Source organism: Oncorhynchus kisutch, linkage group LG15 (genome assembly GCF_002021735.2).
Source record: "Oncorhynchus kisutch isolate 150728-3 linkage group LG15, Okis_V2, whole genome shotgun sequence".
In the NCBI taxonomy this organism is placed as follows: domain Eukaryota; kingdom Metazoa; phylum Chordata; class Actinopteri; order Salmoniformes; family Salmonidae; genus Oncorhynchus; species Oncorhynchus kisutch.
The window spans coordinates 44779837-44797640 of NC_034188.2; the positions used below are offsets into that span (position 1 = coordinate 44779837).

The 17804-nt window shown below is 41.1% G+C and overlaps 1 protein-coding gene across 1 annotated transcript in view; it reads left to right on the forward strand.

Moving 5' to 3' along the window:
* atp1b3b (ATPase Na+/K+ transporting subunit beta 3b) overlaps positions 1–6023 on the forward strand; it is a 42501-nt gene extending 36478 nt beyond the window's left edge. The window contains exons 3-7 of the mRNA XM_020503894.2: positions 1854–1952; positions 2388–2575; positions 3402–3452; positions 4697–4783; positions 5083–6023. Coding sequence (XP_020359483.1) covers positions 1854–1952; positions 2388–2575; positions 3402–3452; positions 4697–4783; positions 5083–5250 — 593 coding nt within the window. The 3' untranslated portion in view covers positions 5251–6023. The remainder of the gene's footprint in view (positions 1–1853; positions 1953–2387; positions 2576–3401; positions 3453–4696; positions 4784–5082) is intronic.
* The last annotated feature ends 11781 nt before the right edge of the window (positions 6024–17804 follow it).

A 17804-nucleotide genomic window follows, 5' to 3' on the forward strand; every position in this document is an offset into this window, starting at 1 on the left:
GTCCACCTGGCCATGCTGCTGCTCCAGTTTCAACTTCCACCTGACTGTGCTGCTGCTCCAGTTTCAACTGTTCTGCCTTATTATTATTCGACCATGCTGGTCATTTATGAACATTTGAACATCTTGGCCATGTTCTGTTATAATCTCCACCCGGCACAGCCAGAAGAGGACTGGCCACCCCACATAGCCTGGTTCCTCTCTAGGTTTCTTCCTAGGTTTTGGCCTTTCTAGGGAGTTTTTCCTAGCCACCGTGCTTCTACACCTGCATTGCTTGCTGTTTGGGGTTTTAGGCTGGGTTTCTGTACAGCACTTTGAGATATCAGCTGATGTACGAAGGGCTATATAAATCAATTTGATTTGATTTTGAAAAAATTGCAAAAAAAGGCATACTCTGTTTCTTGCCTTACTGCACAAAAGCTGAGCATCATTCACAAGAGAGAGGGTAATATTTTTCACTCTGTTTTTTCACGCCTATAGAAATGTTGCGGACATGAGCTCTCCTGAAGTATTTGATTCGATTTTTGATTCGATTTGCATTTATGTCAGTGCTGAGTACCAGGCAGTTAGCAAGTTTGGTAGGCTAACTAATGACCATCAGCAGAATCAGAGCTTGAAGAAGCCTAATTACTGTGACTGTTTTATTTTGTTATTATTTTTATTTCACCTTTATTTAACCAGGTAGGCAAGTTGAGAACAAGTTCTCATTTACAATTGCGACCTGGCCAAGATAAAGCAAAGCAGTTCGACACATACAACAACACAGAGTTACACATGGAGTAGAACAAACATACAGTCAATAATACTAAGCAGTCACGTGAAATTTGACTGCTGTCATTGACTCGTGACCACCGGTGTGGCGGTAATACGGTCACTGTAACAGCCCTAGTCTCAGGCAAGGATTCTCATCACGTGAGCGAGGTTGCCTGGACCATAAGTAGGTGCAGATGTAGCGTGGTTCGTTCTGCATTGTGTACTTTTAATTAGGACGCTGCCACAACTGGAGGTCTGCTAGTTGAATTCTTTTTTTATTTGCCCTGCACATGAAGAGACAACACACATTATGTTAACCCTTGGTGCAGTCCTAGTTCTCAGGCACCTTGCTAGCCGAAGGTCAGGCAAAGAGAACCAAAAGGAAATAACAGGTGCTGCGTGCACACATTCAATGCACAACCGCACACCATACAATACAAGTAAAATGATACACAACATAATTCGTACAAAATAAAAAACTAACCTGCCCACGAAGAGACAACACACATTATGTTAATCCTAGCTCTCAGTCACCTGCGCAAGCACATGAACACTCACTCAGAAACTGTCCCAAGTTACAATAGATACCCTAGTTAGCAAGCTTTGTGAAACTTGTTAACATAAATCTTTATATTATCGACATTGTAACAAACTTTTGGTAGCATAACAGTACATTGGGTAACATTACCACGGTTTTATATTGAACAATTTTGGAGCCAAGGACAACATACCTTGCTATCCGAAGGTCAGGCAAAAGAGAACAATAAGGGGGTACGGAAATACAGATAACCCGCGATGGGCCAAACCAAAATATACAAAACCTTTACAATCACATGTATGTATTACAATCACATGTATGTACCATATTGATATGAAAAGTGTTTGTACACCAAAGAATAACATTAGCTATGCTCTAATTACATTTTAAAAAACACACTGAATTATTATTATTATTATCAAATTATTAACATCCCCTCTTGACCTGGCCTATTTGAATTGGTCCTTGTGTGCAACTTGGTGCATAACTTGGTGCATAATCTAGGGGAACATCACACTGCTACACAGACAGTTGACGTGACATGTTTCCCCCTACCTGTCCTCAGGTTTGGTGATCAGGCCCCGGTCCTTGGACATCGTCTTCAACCGCACCGACCCTAAGCAGTACGGCCAGTATGTCCAGCATCTGGAAAACTTCCTTCAGCGTGAGTGATAGATCCCCTCTTTCAGTCCCATTTAGTTTTCTAAAGAATGTGTACATCTGACATCTATGCACAAATGCAGTTTTATTGGTTAAAGAAATTAGTTTAAGTAGTTGCAGTTAATTACACTTTTGTATACAGTACATTACTAAGGAGAGTATTATACCTGACTTGAAAGGGCACTGTAATCCTTGGCAGTGGCGCTGGAGTATGTGAATGCATACTAACTACTTTTTTACATGCAACACAAAACTGGCTAACTGATTATGTAATATGTATCCCAAAGAAACAAACAAGTAATGAATACATTACTGTGATATAATTATTAGCTATAATTTTGACATGTAATATTTAGGTGAATACTGTCTGTACCAGGTAAATAGCAGGCTGTCAAATACAGTGGAACTTGAGTCTGTGCCCTATTTTGGGACCCCTCAGAATACAACGACACTGTGCAGGAGAAGAACGAGCTGTGTATGGTGGGAGAGTACTATGAGCAGGATGATCAGGAGGAGAAGAAGGTGTGTCAGTTCAAGCGCAATCTGCTCCGGCAGTGCTCCGGCCTGTCTGACACCACCTTTGGCTACGCTGAGGGCAAACCCTGCGTCCTAGTCAAGATGAACAGGGTGAGTGCCCCGATTGGGGATCGTTGGTCGGACTCTTCTCAAAATGAAATGGACAGCGTTAGCCCACTGAGCTAAAGCCTAAAGACTGGAGCTTAAAGCCTAAGCCATTAGCTCTGGGAGCTATCACAAGTCATCAGGTCTCAGGCAAGGTCACTCATCACACAAGCGTGGTTCACTGAATTACCTCCCCTACACGAGTACCTTCTTATCTTCGATCCATTGCCTTTGAACTACAGCTTTTCAGTGTTTCCTCTCTCTGTCTTCATGCAGAAGTAGAGTTTGTTCAAATTCTTATTGAAAAATGCTTATTCTGTCCTTTCCACTGCACTTGTTTCTTAATCACTATTTGGAATATCCTCTGTGCCGACAGAGCATTCTGTGTCAGCATCTCTGTTTGCAGGGATAGAGGTCAGAGTGCATTGATTGGCCTGTGTTGCCTGATTGGTATTCAATCTAACTTAATGAATCCTATCAGGGGAAATTAAGAAGATTCTTATGCATCTCTGAGGCAGCTATGTTTATGAAAGTACAAGTCCTTGGCCTTTCAGTAAGCAGGCAGCACACGTGCCTGATCTACAGACTGGTCCTTATACGGCCAGCTCAAACCAAATCATTTCCTTGCGTCACTAACTGAGCTACTTCTCAACATCTTTTAACTCAAATCAGTGCTTCCATTTTTGAGACCATTCTGAAATCTGGTAAGATGTACTTGATAATTTTTACATGTAAATAAGCTTGAGGAATGTGTAAGCATCACCAGAACAAAATGTTGAACTCACTAAAGGTTGCTATAATAGTCTTTATGATATTCTTCTCACTCCTGTAGATCATTGGACTGAAACCGCGCGGGGACCCCTACATTAACTGCACAGCTAAGGTAAAGCAAACAAACCGTTTTTCTTTTGGGTATAACAATGAATCGTGTGTGTGTGTGTGTGTGTCTGTGTCGTGTGTGTGTGTGTATACTCCAGGTTGTGTTTTTGTGTGCTAGGACTTTGAGACAGGTTTTGTACTCCCTAACGTGTCTTTTGTTTTGTATTTGTATGTGTGCTTTATGTAGGAATGCACATGTGTGTTTCTGTCTGTGTTTTCACACAAGTGTCAATATTTGATTTCTCTCCACGCTGCCTGTAGGGCCAGCAGTACACTGGTGGGTATGAAATCGGGTCCTAGCCCCCCTATGTTTCCCCATGGTCCTAGCCCTAGCCTTTCTCCATTACCTTTCTGCGCTGCTTCTGTCCACCTCTGTGATGTGGCGCTTTGTCCTCTGCTGCTTTAAACAGCATTCATGGCGTTCATGTTTTAGAGCTTTCTAATCTAACCCCTATAACTAATCACCCCAAAGACAATATAGACAGAGGAATAGTCCATATTAAAGTGTTGATATTTTTGGTAATTATTGTCACTGACTGTATATAACTGCAGTTGGTGTATGTATCTGTTATAGTAATGCATTGGAACCTGAAAAGGTTCCTTCCGTTGATTTTAGAACTCTGCTCCGCTGCCCATGGCTCCCACTAATGGTGTTTCCATGGTTTTCTTCTGGCTCTGACATTCTAACAATGTCTCTCTCGAGCGCACACGCTCTGGGTTCCATCCCTCCCTCACCGAGACTGTCAACTCTGACCTTTGTGACCTGTTTGCAAATGTTTGAAGGTCTACAAAGAAACACTGGCTCTTTTAACTCCCCTCCATATGTCCTCCTCTCTCTCTGAATTCATTTGAATTTCTCCTCTCCACCATAAACCATTCTGATAACCATAGAGAACCATCTGGTGGCAGATTGTGTGTGCGTGTGTGTACTGGTATGTGTGGGTGGGTGGTAACTATATTGTGTGTGCGTGTGTGTGCATGCGTGGTAACTACATTGTGTCCTGTGACAGTATGTGGTGGTTTACACCTGTCGTGTGTAAAGCTACAGTATGTGTGTGTTTGTAGACTCCAGGATTGTTTTATGTGATTGTGTACAGAGTTAGTCAGATTGTTGCCCTGAGAGTCGGTGGAGGCAGCTTCGTACGTTCCCAGTGCATTAATATGTATAGTTCTGTGATCTCACACCTCTTCCTCACCCCCTCCTTCCTCTTCTTCCACCTCTTCCTCCTCATCCCCTTCCACCCACAGAGAGAAAGCCCCCTGCAGATGCAGTACTTCCCATCCGAGGGGCGTTTCGATAAGATGTACTTCCCTTATTACGGGAAGAATTTGCATGTAAGTACATTACGCTACATATTTATATTGTAAAGGAAACTGTTAATGAGATTGAATGCAGAATAATTTAATTGTAATTACAAGTAGTAAATGTTACTATTGTCAAGGCAGTCTGGGGAGATGAGAATCCTGGGAAATGTACAGTATGTGGGTGGACTATATTCACCTGAGGCACTGAGTGCAAATTGATTGTCAGTGTATTGTCATGACAACCACTGTTATGTGTATGGATGTGCGCACGTCTGTGAATATATGAATTAACAGTGGTCTCCCTCCATCTCTCCCTGTGTGTTTGCCAGTCAACCTACGTTCAGCCCCTGGTTGCGGTCAAGCTTCTGTTGACCAAGGAAGACTACAACAACGAGCTGACCATGGAGTGTAAGATCGAGGGCTCTGACCTGCGGAATAGTGACGACCGCGACAAGTTCCTGGGGCGCGTCACATTCAGGGTCAAAGTGGTCGAGTAGTGGTTCAGGAAAACCACTAGAGCTGCACAATGCCGTCTTTACGTGTAATCAATGCCCTCACCCATCTCCACTGAACCGTCCTCCTCAATCCACTTCCCCCCTCCATCGGGCCAGGACCAGGCCCTGCCCCCTTGGCTACTGGAGGGTTGGATCAGGGGAAGCTACGGTAGCATGGTGGTGTGCTCCTTATATTCGTTTTTAAATCCCCATCCCTTATCATATGTCACTGACTCCTCCACCTGCCAGCCCCCCTCTTGGCCCTTCATCACACCATGAAAAGGGAAATACAATAAACTAACTATTTGAATCCCCCCTCAAACACACACACAAATACACACACACCTCTCACCTCCAATAAAGTCAGTGGTGATGTAGCGACATCGTGCCATAGTATGGACCTGTATATAGCTGTATTTGGAGCAATGAATTGATGTGGTATCCCGTAGTGCTGTGCAGTTTGCTGTGTGTGGTGTGTTGTTTCTGTATGTACATACTTGATGGCTATAAACACTGTTTCTGTCTTTAGCTCACTGTCTGAACGCTGTAAGAAATCAAATGAAGAAATAATGAATAGCTGTAATTTAAGATTATTGTTTAAGAGAATACATTTAAGGATGAAAAATGCACAAAAATATATCGGCTTATAATTAAACCTACCTGTCCAACATCTAAGGGAAGAGGTTTTTACACACCTATGGGAACTGTGCTTTGTACAGATACCTTAAGGTCTGTATGAGAACAAATTTGAAATAAAGATTTTTTTTTTATCTCAATTTGTGTCTATTTACTTTTAGTGCCATGGCTGTGCCTAAGAACACCAAGGAAACCTGCCTAAATTACTACCGACCAGTAGCACTCATGTCTGTAGCCATGAAGAACTTTGGTAGGCTGGTCACATCAACACCATTATCATCCACAGACGATGCAATCACTATTATACTCTACACTGCGCTTTCCCACTTGGACAAAAGAAACGCCTAGTGGCAAGAAAAAGTATGTGAACCCTTTGGAAATACCTGGATTTCTACATAAATGTGATCTGATCTTCATCTAGGTCACAACAGTAAACACACATAGTCTGCTTAAACTAATAACACACAAACAATTACACGTTTTCATGTCTTTATTGAACACACTGTGTAAACATTCACAGTGCGGGGTGGAAAAAGTACATGAACTCTTGGATTTAACCTCTACTGACTCCCCATCCCGCATGCGGGAGCGTAATCATCGCCTGACACTAATTAGCATAACGCAACGGACATAAATATCCCTAGAAAATATTCCTATTCATGAAAATCACTAATGAAATATATTGAGACACAGCTTAGCCTTTTGTTAATCACCCTGTCATCTCAGATTTTCAAAATATGCTTTACAGCCAAAGCTAGACAAGCATTTGTGTAAGTTTATCTATAGCCTAGCATAGCATTTTGTCCAGCTAGCAGCAGGTAACTTGGTCACGGAAATCAGAAAAGCAATCAAATTAAATCGTTTACCTTTGATGAGCTTCGGATGTTTTCACTCACGAGACTCCCAGTTAGATAGCAAATGTTCCTTTTTTCCAAAAATATTATTTTTGTAGGCGAAATAGCTCCATTTGTTCTTCACGTTTGGCTGAGGAATCGCACGGAAATTGCAGTCACTAAAACGGCGAAAAATATTCCAAATTAGCTCCATAATATCGACAGAAACATGGCAAACGTTGTTTATAATCAATCCTCAAGGTGTTTTTCTAATATCTATAATATCTAATATCCATCGGGACAATTTGTTTTTCAGTAGTACGGATTGGAGTAAAGCTACCTCTGTATTTTACACGAGAATCTCTCTGGGGGCATCAGGTGACCACTTGCGCAATGTAGCCGCCTACGGCTATTCTTCAACATTAGTGCGTAAAACTACGTCACAATGCTGTAGACACCTTGGGGAAAGTGTAAGCTGGTTGATAGCACATTCACAGCCCAATAGGGACTCATTGGAACGCAGCGCTTTCAAAATATGGGGCACTTCCGGATTGGATTTTTCTCAGGCTTTCGCCTGCAACATCAGTTCTGTTATACTCACAGACAATATCTTTAAAGTTTTGGAAACGTTAGTGTTTTCTATCATAAGCTGTCAATTATATGCATTTTCTAGCATCTTGTCCTGACAAAATATCCCGTTTAAAACGGGAACGTTCTTTTCCCAAAAATGAAAATACTGCCCCTAGAGTCGCAACAGGTGGTTGACCCTCCTTTGGCAGCAAAAACCTCAACCAAACGTTTTCTGTAGTTGCGGATCAGAGCTGCACAAGGTCAGGAGGAATTTTGGACCATTCCTCTTTACAAAACTGTTTCAGTTTAGCAATATTCTTGGGATGTCTGGTGTGAACTGCTCTCTTGAGGTTATGCCACAGCATCTCAATTGGGTTGAGGTCAGGACTGACTGAGCCTCTCCAGAAGGTGTTTTTCATTCTGTTGTTGATTTACTTATTTGTAAGTAAGTTGCATCACCCAACTTCTGTTGGCGGACAGATAGCCTAACATTTTCCTGCAAAATGTCTTGATGAACTTGGGAATTCATTTTTCCGTTGATAATAGCAAGCTGTCCAAGCCCTGAGGCAGCAAAGCAGCTCCAAACCATGATGCTCCCGCCACCATACTTTACAGTTGGGATGAGGTTTTGATGTTGGGAGGGTGCCTTTTTTTCTCCACACATAGTGTTGTGTGTTCCTTCCAAACAACTCAACTGTAGTTTTATCTGTCCACAGAATATTTTGCCAGTAGAGCTGTGGAATATCCAGGTGCACTTTTGCAAACGTCAGATGTGCAGCAATGTTTTTTTTGGACAGCAGTGGCTTCTTCCTTGGTGTCCTCCCATGAACACCATTCTTGTTTAGTGTTTTACGTATCGTAGACTCGTCAACAGAGATGTTAGCATGTTCCAGAGATTTCTGCAAGTCTTTAGCTGACATTCTAGGATTCTTCATAACCTCATTGAGCATTCTGCGCTGTGCTCTTGCAGTCATCTTTGCAGGACTTTCTCTGAACTTTCTCCATTTATAGACAATTTGCCTAATTTATGATTATCAAGGCTTTTAGAGATACTTCTGTAACCCTTTCCAGCTTTATGCAAATCAACAATTCTTAATCTTAGGTATTATGAGATCTCTTTTGTTAGAGGCATGGTTCACATCAGACAATGCTTCTTGTGAATAGCAAACTCAAATTTTGTGAATGTTTTTTATAGAGCAAGGCAGCTCTAACCAGCGTCTCCAATCTCGTCTCATTGATTCGACAACAGGTTAGCTAACTCCTGACTCCAATTAGCTTTTGGAGAAGTCATTAGCCTAGGGGTTCACATACTTTTCCCAACCTACACTGAATGTTTAAATGATGTATTCAATATAGACGAAAAATACAATGTGTGTGTTATTAGTTTAAACACACTGTTTGTCTATTGTTGTGACTTACATGTAGATCAGATCAAATTTGATGACTCATTTATGCAGAAATCCAGGTCATTCCAAAAGGTTCACATCTTTTTCTTGCCATTGTATGTGAGAATTCTTTTCATTAACTACAGCTCAGCGTTCAACACCATAGTGCCCTCAAAGCTCATCACAAAGCTAAGGACCCTGGGACTAAACACCTCCCTCTGCAACTGGATCCTGGACTTTCTGATGGACCTCTCCCAGGTGGTAAGGGTAGGTAACAATACATCTACCAAGCTGATCCTCAACACAGGGGCCCCTCGGGGTTATGTGATCAGACCCCTCCTGTACTCGCTTTTCACTCATGACTGCATGGCCAAGCACGACTCCAACACCATCATTAAATTTGCTGACAGTGGTAGGCCTGATCACTGACAACGGCGAGACAGCCTATAGGGAGGAGGTCAGAGACCTGGCAGTGTGGTGCCAGGGTAACAACCTCTCCCTCAATGTGATGAAGACAAAGGAGATGATTGTGGACTACAGGAAAGGAGGACCGAGCACACCCCCATTCTCCTCGACGGGGTTGTAGTGGAGCAGGTTGAGAGCTTCAAGTTCCTTGGTGTCCACATCACCAACAAACTATCATGGTCCAAACACACCAAGACAGTTGTAAAGAGGGCACTACAACACCTTTTCCCCCTCAGGAGACTGAAACGATTTGGCATGGGTCCTCAGATCCTCAAAAAGTTCTACAGCTACACCATCGAGAGCATCGCCACCTGGTATGGCACTGCTCCAACTGGCACTAGTTGGGCAGTACACTAGGGTAGTGTGTACGGCCCAATACATCACTGGAGCCAAGCTTCCAGCCATCCTGGACCTCTATTCCAGGGGGTGTCAGAGGAAGGCCCAAAGAATTGCCAAAGACTCCAGCCACCCTAGTCCATAGACTGTTCTCTCTGCTACCGCACGGCAAGCGGTACCAGAACGCAAAGTCTAGGTTCAAAAGGCTTCGTAACGGCTTCTACCACCAAGCCATAAGACTCCTGACCAGCCGCCCCCCCCTATTTTTACGCTGCTGCTGCTCTCTGTTTATTATCCATGCATAGTCACTTTACCTCTACCTACATGTACATATTACCTCAATTACCTCGACTAACATGTGCCACCGCACATTGACTCTGTACCAGTACCCGTTGTATTTCGCCTTGCTACTGTTATTTTATTACTGCTCCTTAATAAATAAATAAAAATATATCTTTTTTTTAACTTCAGTTTATTTTAGTAAATACTTTCTTAACGCATATTTTTCTTAACTGCAGTGCTTGTAAGTGTGCATTTCACTGTAGGTTGTATTTGGCGGATGTGACAAATAACATTTGATTTGAATCGATTAAAGGACAAGTGCACTGCACACAGTGCTACTTGCCCTGACATCCACAGAGATCACACACGGTAAACGCTGCAGACGTCAGCTCTTGTCAACAATGCAACTTTAAATCCAAGCCCAGGATTTGAATGTGGAGTTACATTTATTTAACTAGGCAAGTCAGTTAAGAACAAATTCTTATTTACAATGTCATCCTAGGAACAGTGTGTTAACTGCCTTGTTCAAGGGCAAAATGACAGATTTTTACCTTGTCAGCTCGGGGATTTGATCTTGCAAACCTTTCAGTTAAAGGCTCAACCAACACTCTAACCACTAGGCTACCTGCCACCCCAAATGCTCTGTAGTATTGTGTTGACATGCTGCCCTCACATGGTGGTCCTGTGGAACCAACCCTGATGAAGGTCTATTAACTGAAATGTTGATCCATTAAAACATTTTGGAGGATAGGCCTGCAAATACTGAACAAAAATATAAGTGTTATATATAAGTGTTGGTACCAGAAATTGGTCCCAGGACCTCCACATCCGGCTTCTTCACCTGTGGGATCGACTGAGGGGGGTTGGTGCTGAGGAGTATTTCTGTCTGTAATAAATCACTTGTGGGGAAAAACAAATTCTGATTTGCTTGGCCTGGCTCCCCAGTAGGTGGGCCAAATGGGTGCCCTCCCAGGCCCAACTAACTATGCCCTCCCAGGCCCAACTATGTATGCACCCCTACCCAGTCATGGGAAATCCATAGGTTAGGGCCAAATGTATTTATTTAAATTGTCTGAATTGTGACTCAGTAAAACCTTTGAAATTGTTGCATGAGCATTTATATTTTTGTTCAGTATAATTAGAGCCGTAAAAACATGTTTTGTCATATCCATGGTATATGGTCTGATCAACTGTCAGCCAATCAGCATTCAGGGCTCAAACCACCCAGTTTATAATAGAATTTAAAAGCTGTAATATCGTGTGGCACTTTTGGCCGATGTGAATCCGAACAAACAGATTTTTAAAATAAAACCAATTAAATATGAATAGATCAAATGTAGGGTTAGGATAAAGGATTACATAATTAAAAATCTGTCTAGGTTCTCTATGCCTATGCGATCCTACAATAATTGGCGTCATTATTGTTTCACATAAAAAAATACATCTGAATATTAAAAATGTAAAGGAAGTATTATTGTTCCGATACACACCGGCAAATGGATTAGGTATTGGCAAAAGGGTTGTTGTCTCTATTAGTGTGTGGCTGGATGGTTAACACTGGGATAAACTGATTAAAGTTAATTGCACAGCCAAAACAATAACTGGCCTATGGAAGCACTTCTCTTAGCGAGAAGTATATTATATTTTTACATGAGCTACATACGCTACCCTTGTATTTTTGATTCTAATGATATAGACCTGTGTAAAAACCGCCGAGGCAATGACACTGGAATAAAAACAAAATGTGTGTTGGTGGAGAGAGGGTTGGTTTTACAGGTTTATTCGCTCTACATTGTCAGCACTGAATGTCTTATTTGATGGCGGCAGGTAGCCTGGCGGTTAGGAGTATTGGGCCAGTAACCGAAAGGTTGCTGGATCGAATCCCCGAGCTGACAAGGTAAAAATCTGTTGTTCTACCCTGAGCAAGACAGTTAACCCACTGCCCTCTGTACGCCGATGATGCGGATGTCGATTAAATCAACAGCCCGCACCTCTCTGATTCAGAGGGTTTGGGTGAAATGCGGAAGACACATTTTTCGAACAATTGGATCCAATGAACTGAGCAGGCTGGGCTGAATCTATTATATTGTGCTTTTATTATTTCTAATATTATTGTTATTATTTATTAAATTATTTTTTTTCTGACTGTTTTCCATGTTATTTAGTTAGTTCTCTTAAAAAGCACTCACATAGATATGCAATAGACACATGGGGCTTTGAATGTGTGAGTGAAGGGTGGCAGCATTCAATTATGTTTTCGTGGGACTGCCAATATTTCCCTCTGGCCTACGCCAATTGGCGGCCAAGTGTTTGCCTTACATGCTTACGCTCGCGTTGCAAAATAAATGTACACATACGTGTTATTCAATCATTGCACCCACACTGCTCGCATGCGTCTGCGTGGCCAGGCGCTAAAATAGAAATTGTGACACTCAACACGCTGCAAGTCCGGCCTCTCCTCATTGGTTTATAGGAGTGTATACGCACGTGGGTGATTGAAAGATGAACTTAGGTCCACACTCAGGTCGGTTGTAGTAATGCTGTAAAGTTGATTGCCAACCGCCATATAAAGTCCAAATAAGAAAAATGAAGACTGAAGGAGGAGCGATGATGAGAAACAAATTCGGTTTACCGTTTTATCTGTGGATTAATTGTCAGAGTTAGAGGACCTAGTGCATTTCAAGTAAAATAACAACCCAATGTCAAACTGGACAGTTTTATCTCAATCTCTTCATTCAAAGACTCAATCATGGACACTCTTACTGACAGTTGTGGCTGCTTTGTGTGATGCATTATTGTCTCTACCTTCTTGCCCTTTGTGCTGTTGTCTGTGCCCATGTTTTGTGCTGCTACCATGTTGTGTTGCTACCATGTTGTTGTTATGTTGCTACCATGCTGTGTTGTCATGTGTTGCTGTCTTGCTATATTGTTGTCTTATAGGTCTCTCTTTATATAGTGTTGTGTTCTCTCTTGTTGTGATGTGTGTTTTGTCCAATATTTATATTTTATTTATTTGTCATTTTTAATCCCAGCCCCCGTCCCCGCAGGAGGCCTTTTGTCTTTTGGTAGGCCGTCATTGTAAATAAGAATTTGTTTTTAACTGACTTGCCTAGTTAAATAATGGTTAATTTAATTTAATTTTCAACAATATTTCAACCTGCGGGAATATTTTCTAGTTTCTATCTCATGGTTAGTTCCTAGGAAAATGCAACATTTACATCTTTCAATACTTCTAAAATGTGGTACAGGTTTTAAAAAATTACAGGTGCACCGTACTATCTTATACTATATCATAAATGGTCTTAACTAGTTCACACAGATTCTGGATGTTTTAACGTTAAATGGCCAAAACTAGCTCACACAGATTATAGATATTTAACACTAAATTACCAAACCCAGTGCATACTTGGCTAGCACATTTAAAATAATTGGAATTCACCACTTCTGAGGATCACTTAGACAGACACACAGACACTTTTCAGAATGAGGTCCTTCTTCCAATAGGGTTTCACCAGGTACCGTGCTTCACACAGAACCCACAGGCACCCTGGCCCCTCACCCATACATACCGCACCAATCCCCACTGTGATCAATTCAGGTTCAGGACGGCTCTAGGTCGCCCGCAACCGACTAATGATAGGTGTCCTTTTTTACGCCTCCAAGGTGCCCCCCTCACACAGGAATACACACTCAGAGACTACATAACAGAGGCTTTTCTTAAAAACTTGACTTTGCGTGTTTCGCTCACCTCTTTATTTATGAAAAAGGTACAAAGGTATTTTATAGCCAAGATAGATTCAACCTACATGACGAACAACAGATGTATAGAATGGGTCACAAGGTTAAGATTTTAATCAAAGATACCTTTAATTCATAGCAGATAGTATCTGCTGTAAAAACAGTCATCTTTGTGTACAGACCAGGGTCTGGCCCTGGGGTCATCTCTCCCTGGTACCATATAGAACAGAAGCATTAACCTCTCTAGGGTGTGGTACGCTAGCGTCCCATCTGGCCAACATCCAGTGAGATTGCAGTGCGCCAAATTCAAATACAGAAATACTCATTATAAAAATTCAGAAAACAAAACTTATTTTACATAGGTTTAAAGATTAACTTCTTGTGAATCCAACCACGGTGTCAGATTTAAAAAATGCTTTACGGCGAAAGCATACCTTACAATTATTTGAGAACATAGCCCAGTTGACAAATTATTACAAACAGTAACCAGCCAAGCAGAAGCGTTACAAAACTCAGGAATAGAGAGAAAATTAATCCCTTACCTTTGACGATCTTCATATGGCTGCACTCAAAAGACATTCATTTACTCAATAAATGTTCCTTTTGTTCGATAAAGTCTCTTTATATCCAAAAACCTCCATTTTGTTTTCGCGTTTTCTTTTGTAATCCACAGGCTCAAACGCAGTCAAAACGGGCAGACAAAAAATCTAAATTGTATCCGTAAAGTTCCTAGAAACATGTCAAACAATGTTTATATGCAATTCTCAAGTTGTTTTTAGCCTAAATTATATTATTTCAACCGGACAATAACGTCGTCAATATAAAAGGTAAACAAGAAGCACTCTCTCGGGATTGCGCATGAAAAAGCTCTGTGACACATCCACTCATTCAGACTGCTCTTACTCCCTCCTCTTACTCCCTCATTTATAAGAATACAAGCCTGAAACAATTTCTAAAGACTGTTGACATCTAGTGGAAGGCCTAGGAACTGCAAATTGAGTCCCAAGTCAATGGATACTGTAATGGCATTGAATAGAAGACTAAAAAAAAAACTTTAAAAAAACGTTTTCTCAGGTTTTCACGTGCCAAATCAGTTCTGTTATACTCACAGATACTATTTTAACAGTTTTGGAAATGTTAGAGTGTTTTCTTTGCAAATCTACCAGTTATATGCATATCATATCTTCTGGGGCCGAGTAGCAGGCCGTTTAATTTGGGCATGCTTTTCATCCAAAATTCCAAATGCTGTCCCCTACCCTAGAGAAGTTAACTCATGCTCTGGAATGTGGTCTCTTTAGGTTTTATCACCCAAAAGACATTGTAAACCTCCCGTCAGTGTTATCTCCCAGAGTCTCATCCTCAGTAGAACACGCACACAATAGCTTTCAGAATCCTCTATTCTGTTGCATAAAACAACCATTTGATGCAATAAAAGTATTATAACATAATCTTGCAATTTTCCACCATAGGTGTTAAACGGGTGTCTTGATTTTCTTTGGTCACTAAAGATCCCATGGCAGTGTATTGGTGTTAACCGTGGTGTCCTGTCTAAATTCGCAATCTGGCCCTCATACCATCGTGGCCACCTAATCATCCCCAGCTTCCAATTGGGTCATTTATCCCCCTCCTCTTCCCCAGTAACTATTCCTCAGGGTGTTGCTTGAAATGAGAATGTGTTCTCAGTTAACTTACCTGGTAAAATAAAAAATGTGTGGTTATTACTGACAGTCGATATTGGCTAATATTGAACATAGTAATAGTAAGAAACAGAGAAAGTTGGACACATAATTAAAACATTAGAGAGTGCCAAAATGAAAAATTTGGTTGGGCTGCCATTGCCATCACATGCTCCAGGCTGCAGTAGCCTACCCATTCTGCTTGCGTCTCCAAGTTTCATCATTGCAAGTTAAAAGGCCATACAATTAAAATGACGAATAAGGTTACAGCGTTGTATACTTCACTGTGGGAAAGGGACGGAAATGTTTGTCATATTGATATGCTTTTCAGTTTGCTTCCATGACTGGTTTCACAATAGTGGAAGAGTGGAAACGTTTACTAGTTATGATATCACTGGTGAGAAGTCAGTAATTGTGGTATAGTGTATCGGAGGCCATGTGACCACTTAGTGGATGCGCAGCCCACACAGAGGAGTGGGAGAGTGGGAGATCTCAGCTCAATGCACAATAATTGTACGGCTCCGGTTAACTTGAATAAAGAAAGACTTGTGTTTCAAAGAACAGTTGTTTTCTTTAGTATTTCTTAGACAAGAAGATACAACGGTAATGAACTTTCTGTTGAACGTGTAATGAGGGAGATCTCAGTTTGTTGTTTTGGAAAATCTGAAAAAGTGTTCAATTGAAAGTTTAGCTACTAGCTAGCTACTTATTTTTTGAGTAAGGATTCCATGACACGTTTGGCATCAGTTGCTGGGACCGCTGCTATTTGTCCAGGTATCCTGCTGACCTAGGGGGTCTGGTGAGCTGCTTGGCATAGCACCTAGACAAGCTGCCTATCAAGCTAGCAGGGTTTCCTTGAGGGCTTGAACACAGCCCGTGATTTGGTTAGCCCTTGTGGCTGGGACCGTGGATTGTCCCGGGCTTGTAACTGTCTAGATCCCAGCTGTTTGTTGCTTTTTCCATCTTCCCTACAATCAGCATTCTAGAATTCTATTGGCGTCTAAATGGTTAAGAATAGTCTGATGGGTAAGAATATTATTATATTAAGTGTTTGTCAAATTGTGAATGAAAGACTGATGACGTGTGCAGCCTGCACAAGAAACAGAGCAGAGCTCATGCCTTTCATGCAACTTAGTCGTATCATGCAGCCCAACATTTGTATCATAACTAAAGATGCATAAATAACTCTAAATTAAGCATATATGAGGATCTGTTTATTTGTTAACCACTAAACATAGAATAGCCGCATTTGTGCACTCCCTCAGAAATCTTTTGGAGAGTTCCTGAAAAAAATTGCAGAATGGCGCAAACCCACTCTTCATTCAAGGTGAATAGACTAAAAGGGAAACGTGTAACTCTCCTAGTCGATAAACTGTACATTGATAACCAACTTTACGAGACACTAAGAATTCTCTATGGCTATTCTAAATAATACAAAGTTCCCATAGAGGAGTCAAATAATGGAACACCCAATACTATCCATGGTAGGGATTGTAATAAAAAAAACTGGGAAAAAACAAAAACAATTGATAAAGAAATAAATTACAAATACACTATACAATTCAAGATAGGGAATGTTGTAAAGTAAATTGTATTCAACTTTTATTTATAGTATTTATAAATAGATAAAAGACAGCATGAGAAGAAAGGATCATTATTGAAATAATATTTCCACAAATATAAGGAACTGGAACACAAACGTACACAAAAGTCCGAAATTAGGTAGGAATCAACATGGTAGGGATAAAAACACAGCAAACAGAGGACATAGAAGACACAGGATGTGGGTATGTGCAGGTGTATCTTGATGTAAGGTGGGGTGTGTGTTTGGAAAAGTGAGTGAAAATGGTTGTGCCAGTGCCCATGTGTGTCTGCAAGCAGGTGTTGTGACAGAGAGCTTTCAATTTTGCAGATATGGTATATAAACTCAGCAAAAAAAAGAAACGTCCCTTTTTCAGGACCCTGTCTTTCAAAGATAATTCGTAAAAATCCAAATAACTTCACAGATCTTCATTGTAAAGGGTTTAAACACTGTTTCCCATGCTTGTACAATGACCAATAAACAATTAATTTACATGCACCTCTGGAACGGTCAATAAGACACTAACAGCTTACAGACGGTAGGCAATTAAGGTCACAGTTAGGAAAACAAAAGAGGCCTTTCTACCGACTCTGAAAAACACCAGAAGAAAGATGCCCAGGGTCCCTGCTCACCTGTGTGAACGTGCCTGGGAAATCTGGTGCAGTCCATGAAGAGGAGATGCACTGCAGTATTTAATGCAGCTGGTGGCCACACCAGATACTGACTGTTACTTTTGATTTTAACCCCCCCCCCTTTGTTCAGGGACACATTATTCCATTTCTGTTAGTCACATGTCTGTGGAACTTGTTCAGATTATGTCTCATTGTTTAATCTTGTTATGTTCCTACAAATATTTACACATGTTAAGTTTGTTGAAAATAAATGTATTTGACAGTGAGAGGACATTTCTTTTTTTGCTGAGTTTACATTGTAAAATAAATTATAATTATTTATTTATCTTATCATGATGGAACGGTACCCAACCCTATACCCTAGACACCCACCTGAGCGATGCATACACTAAGAAGTCCTTATCTGTTTTATAGGCCTACTG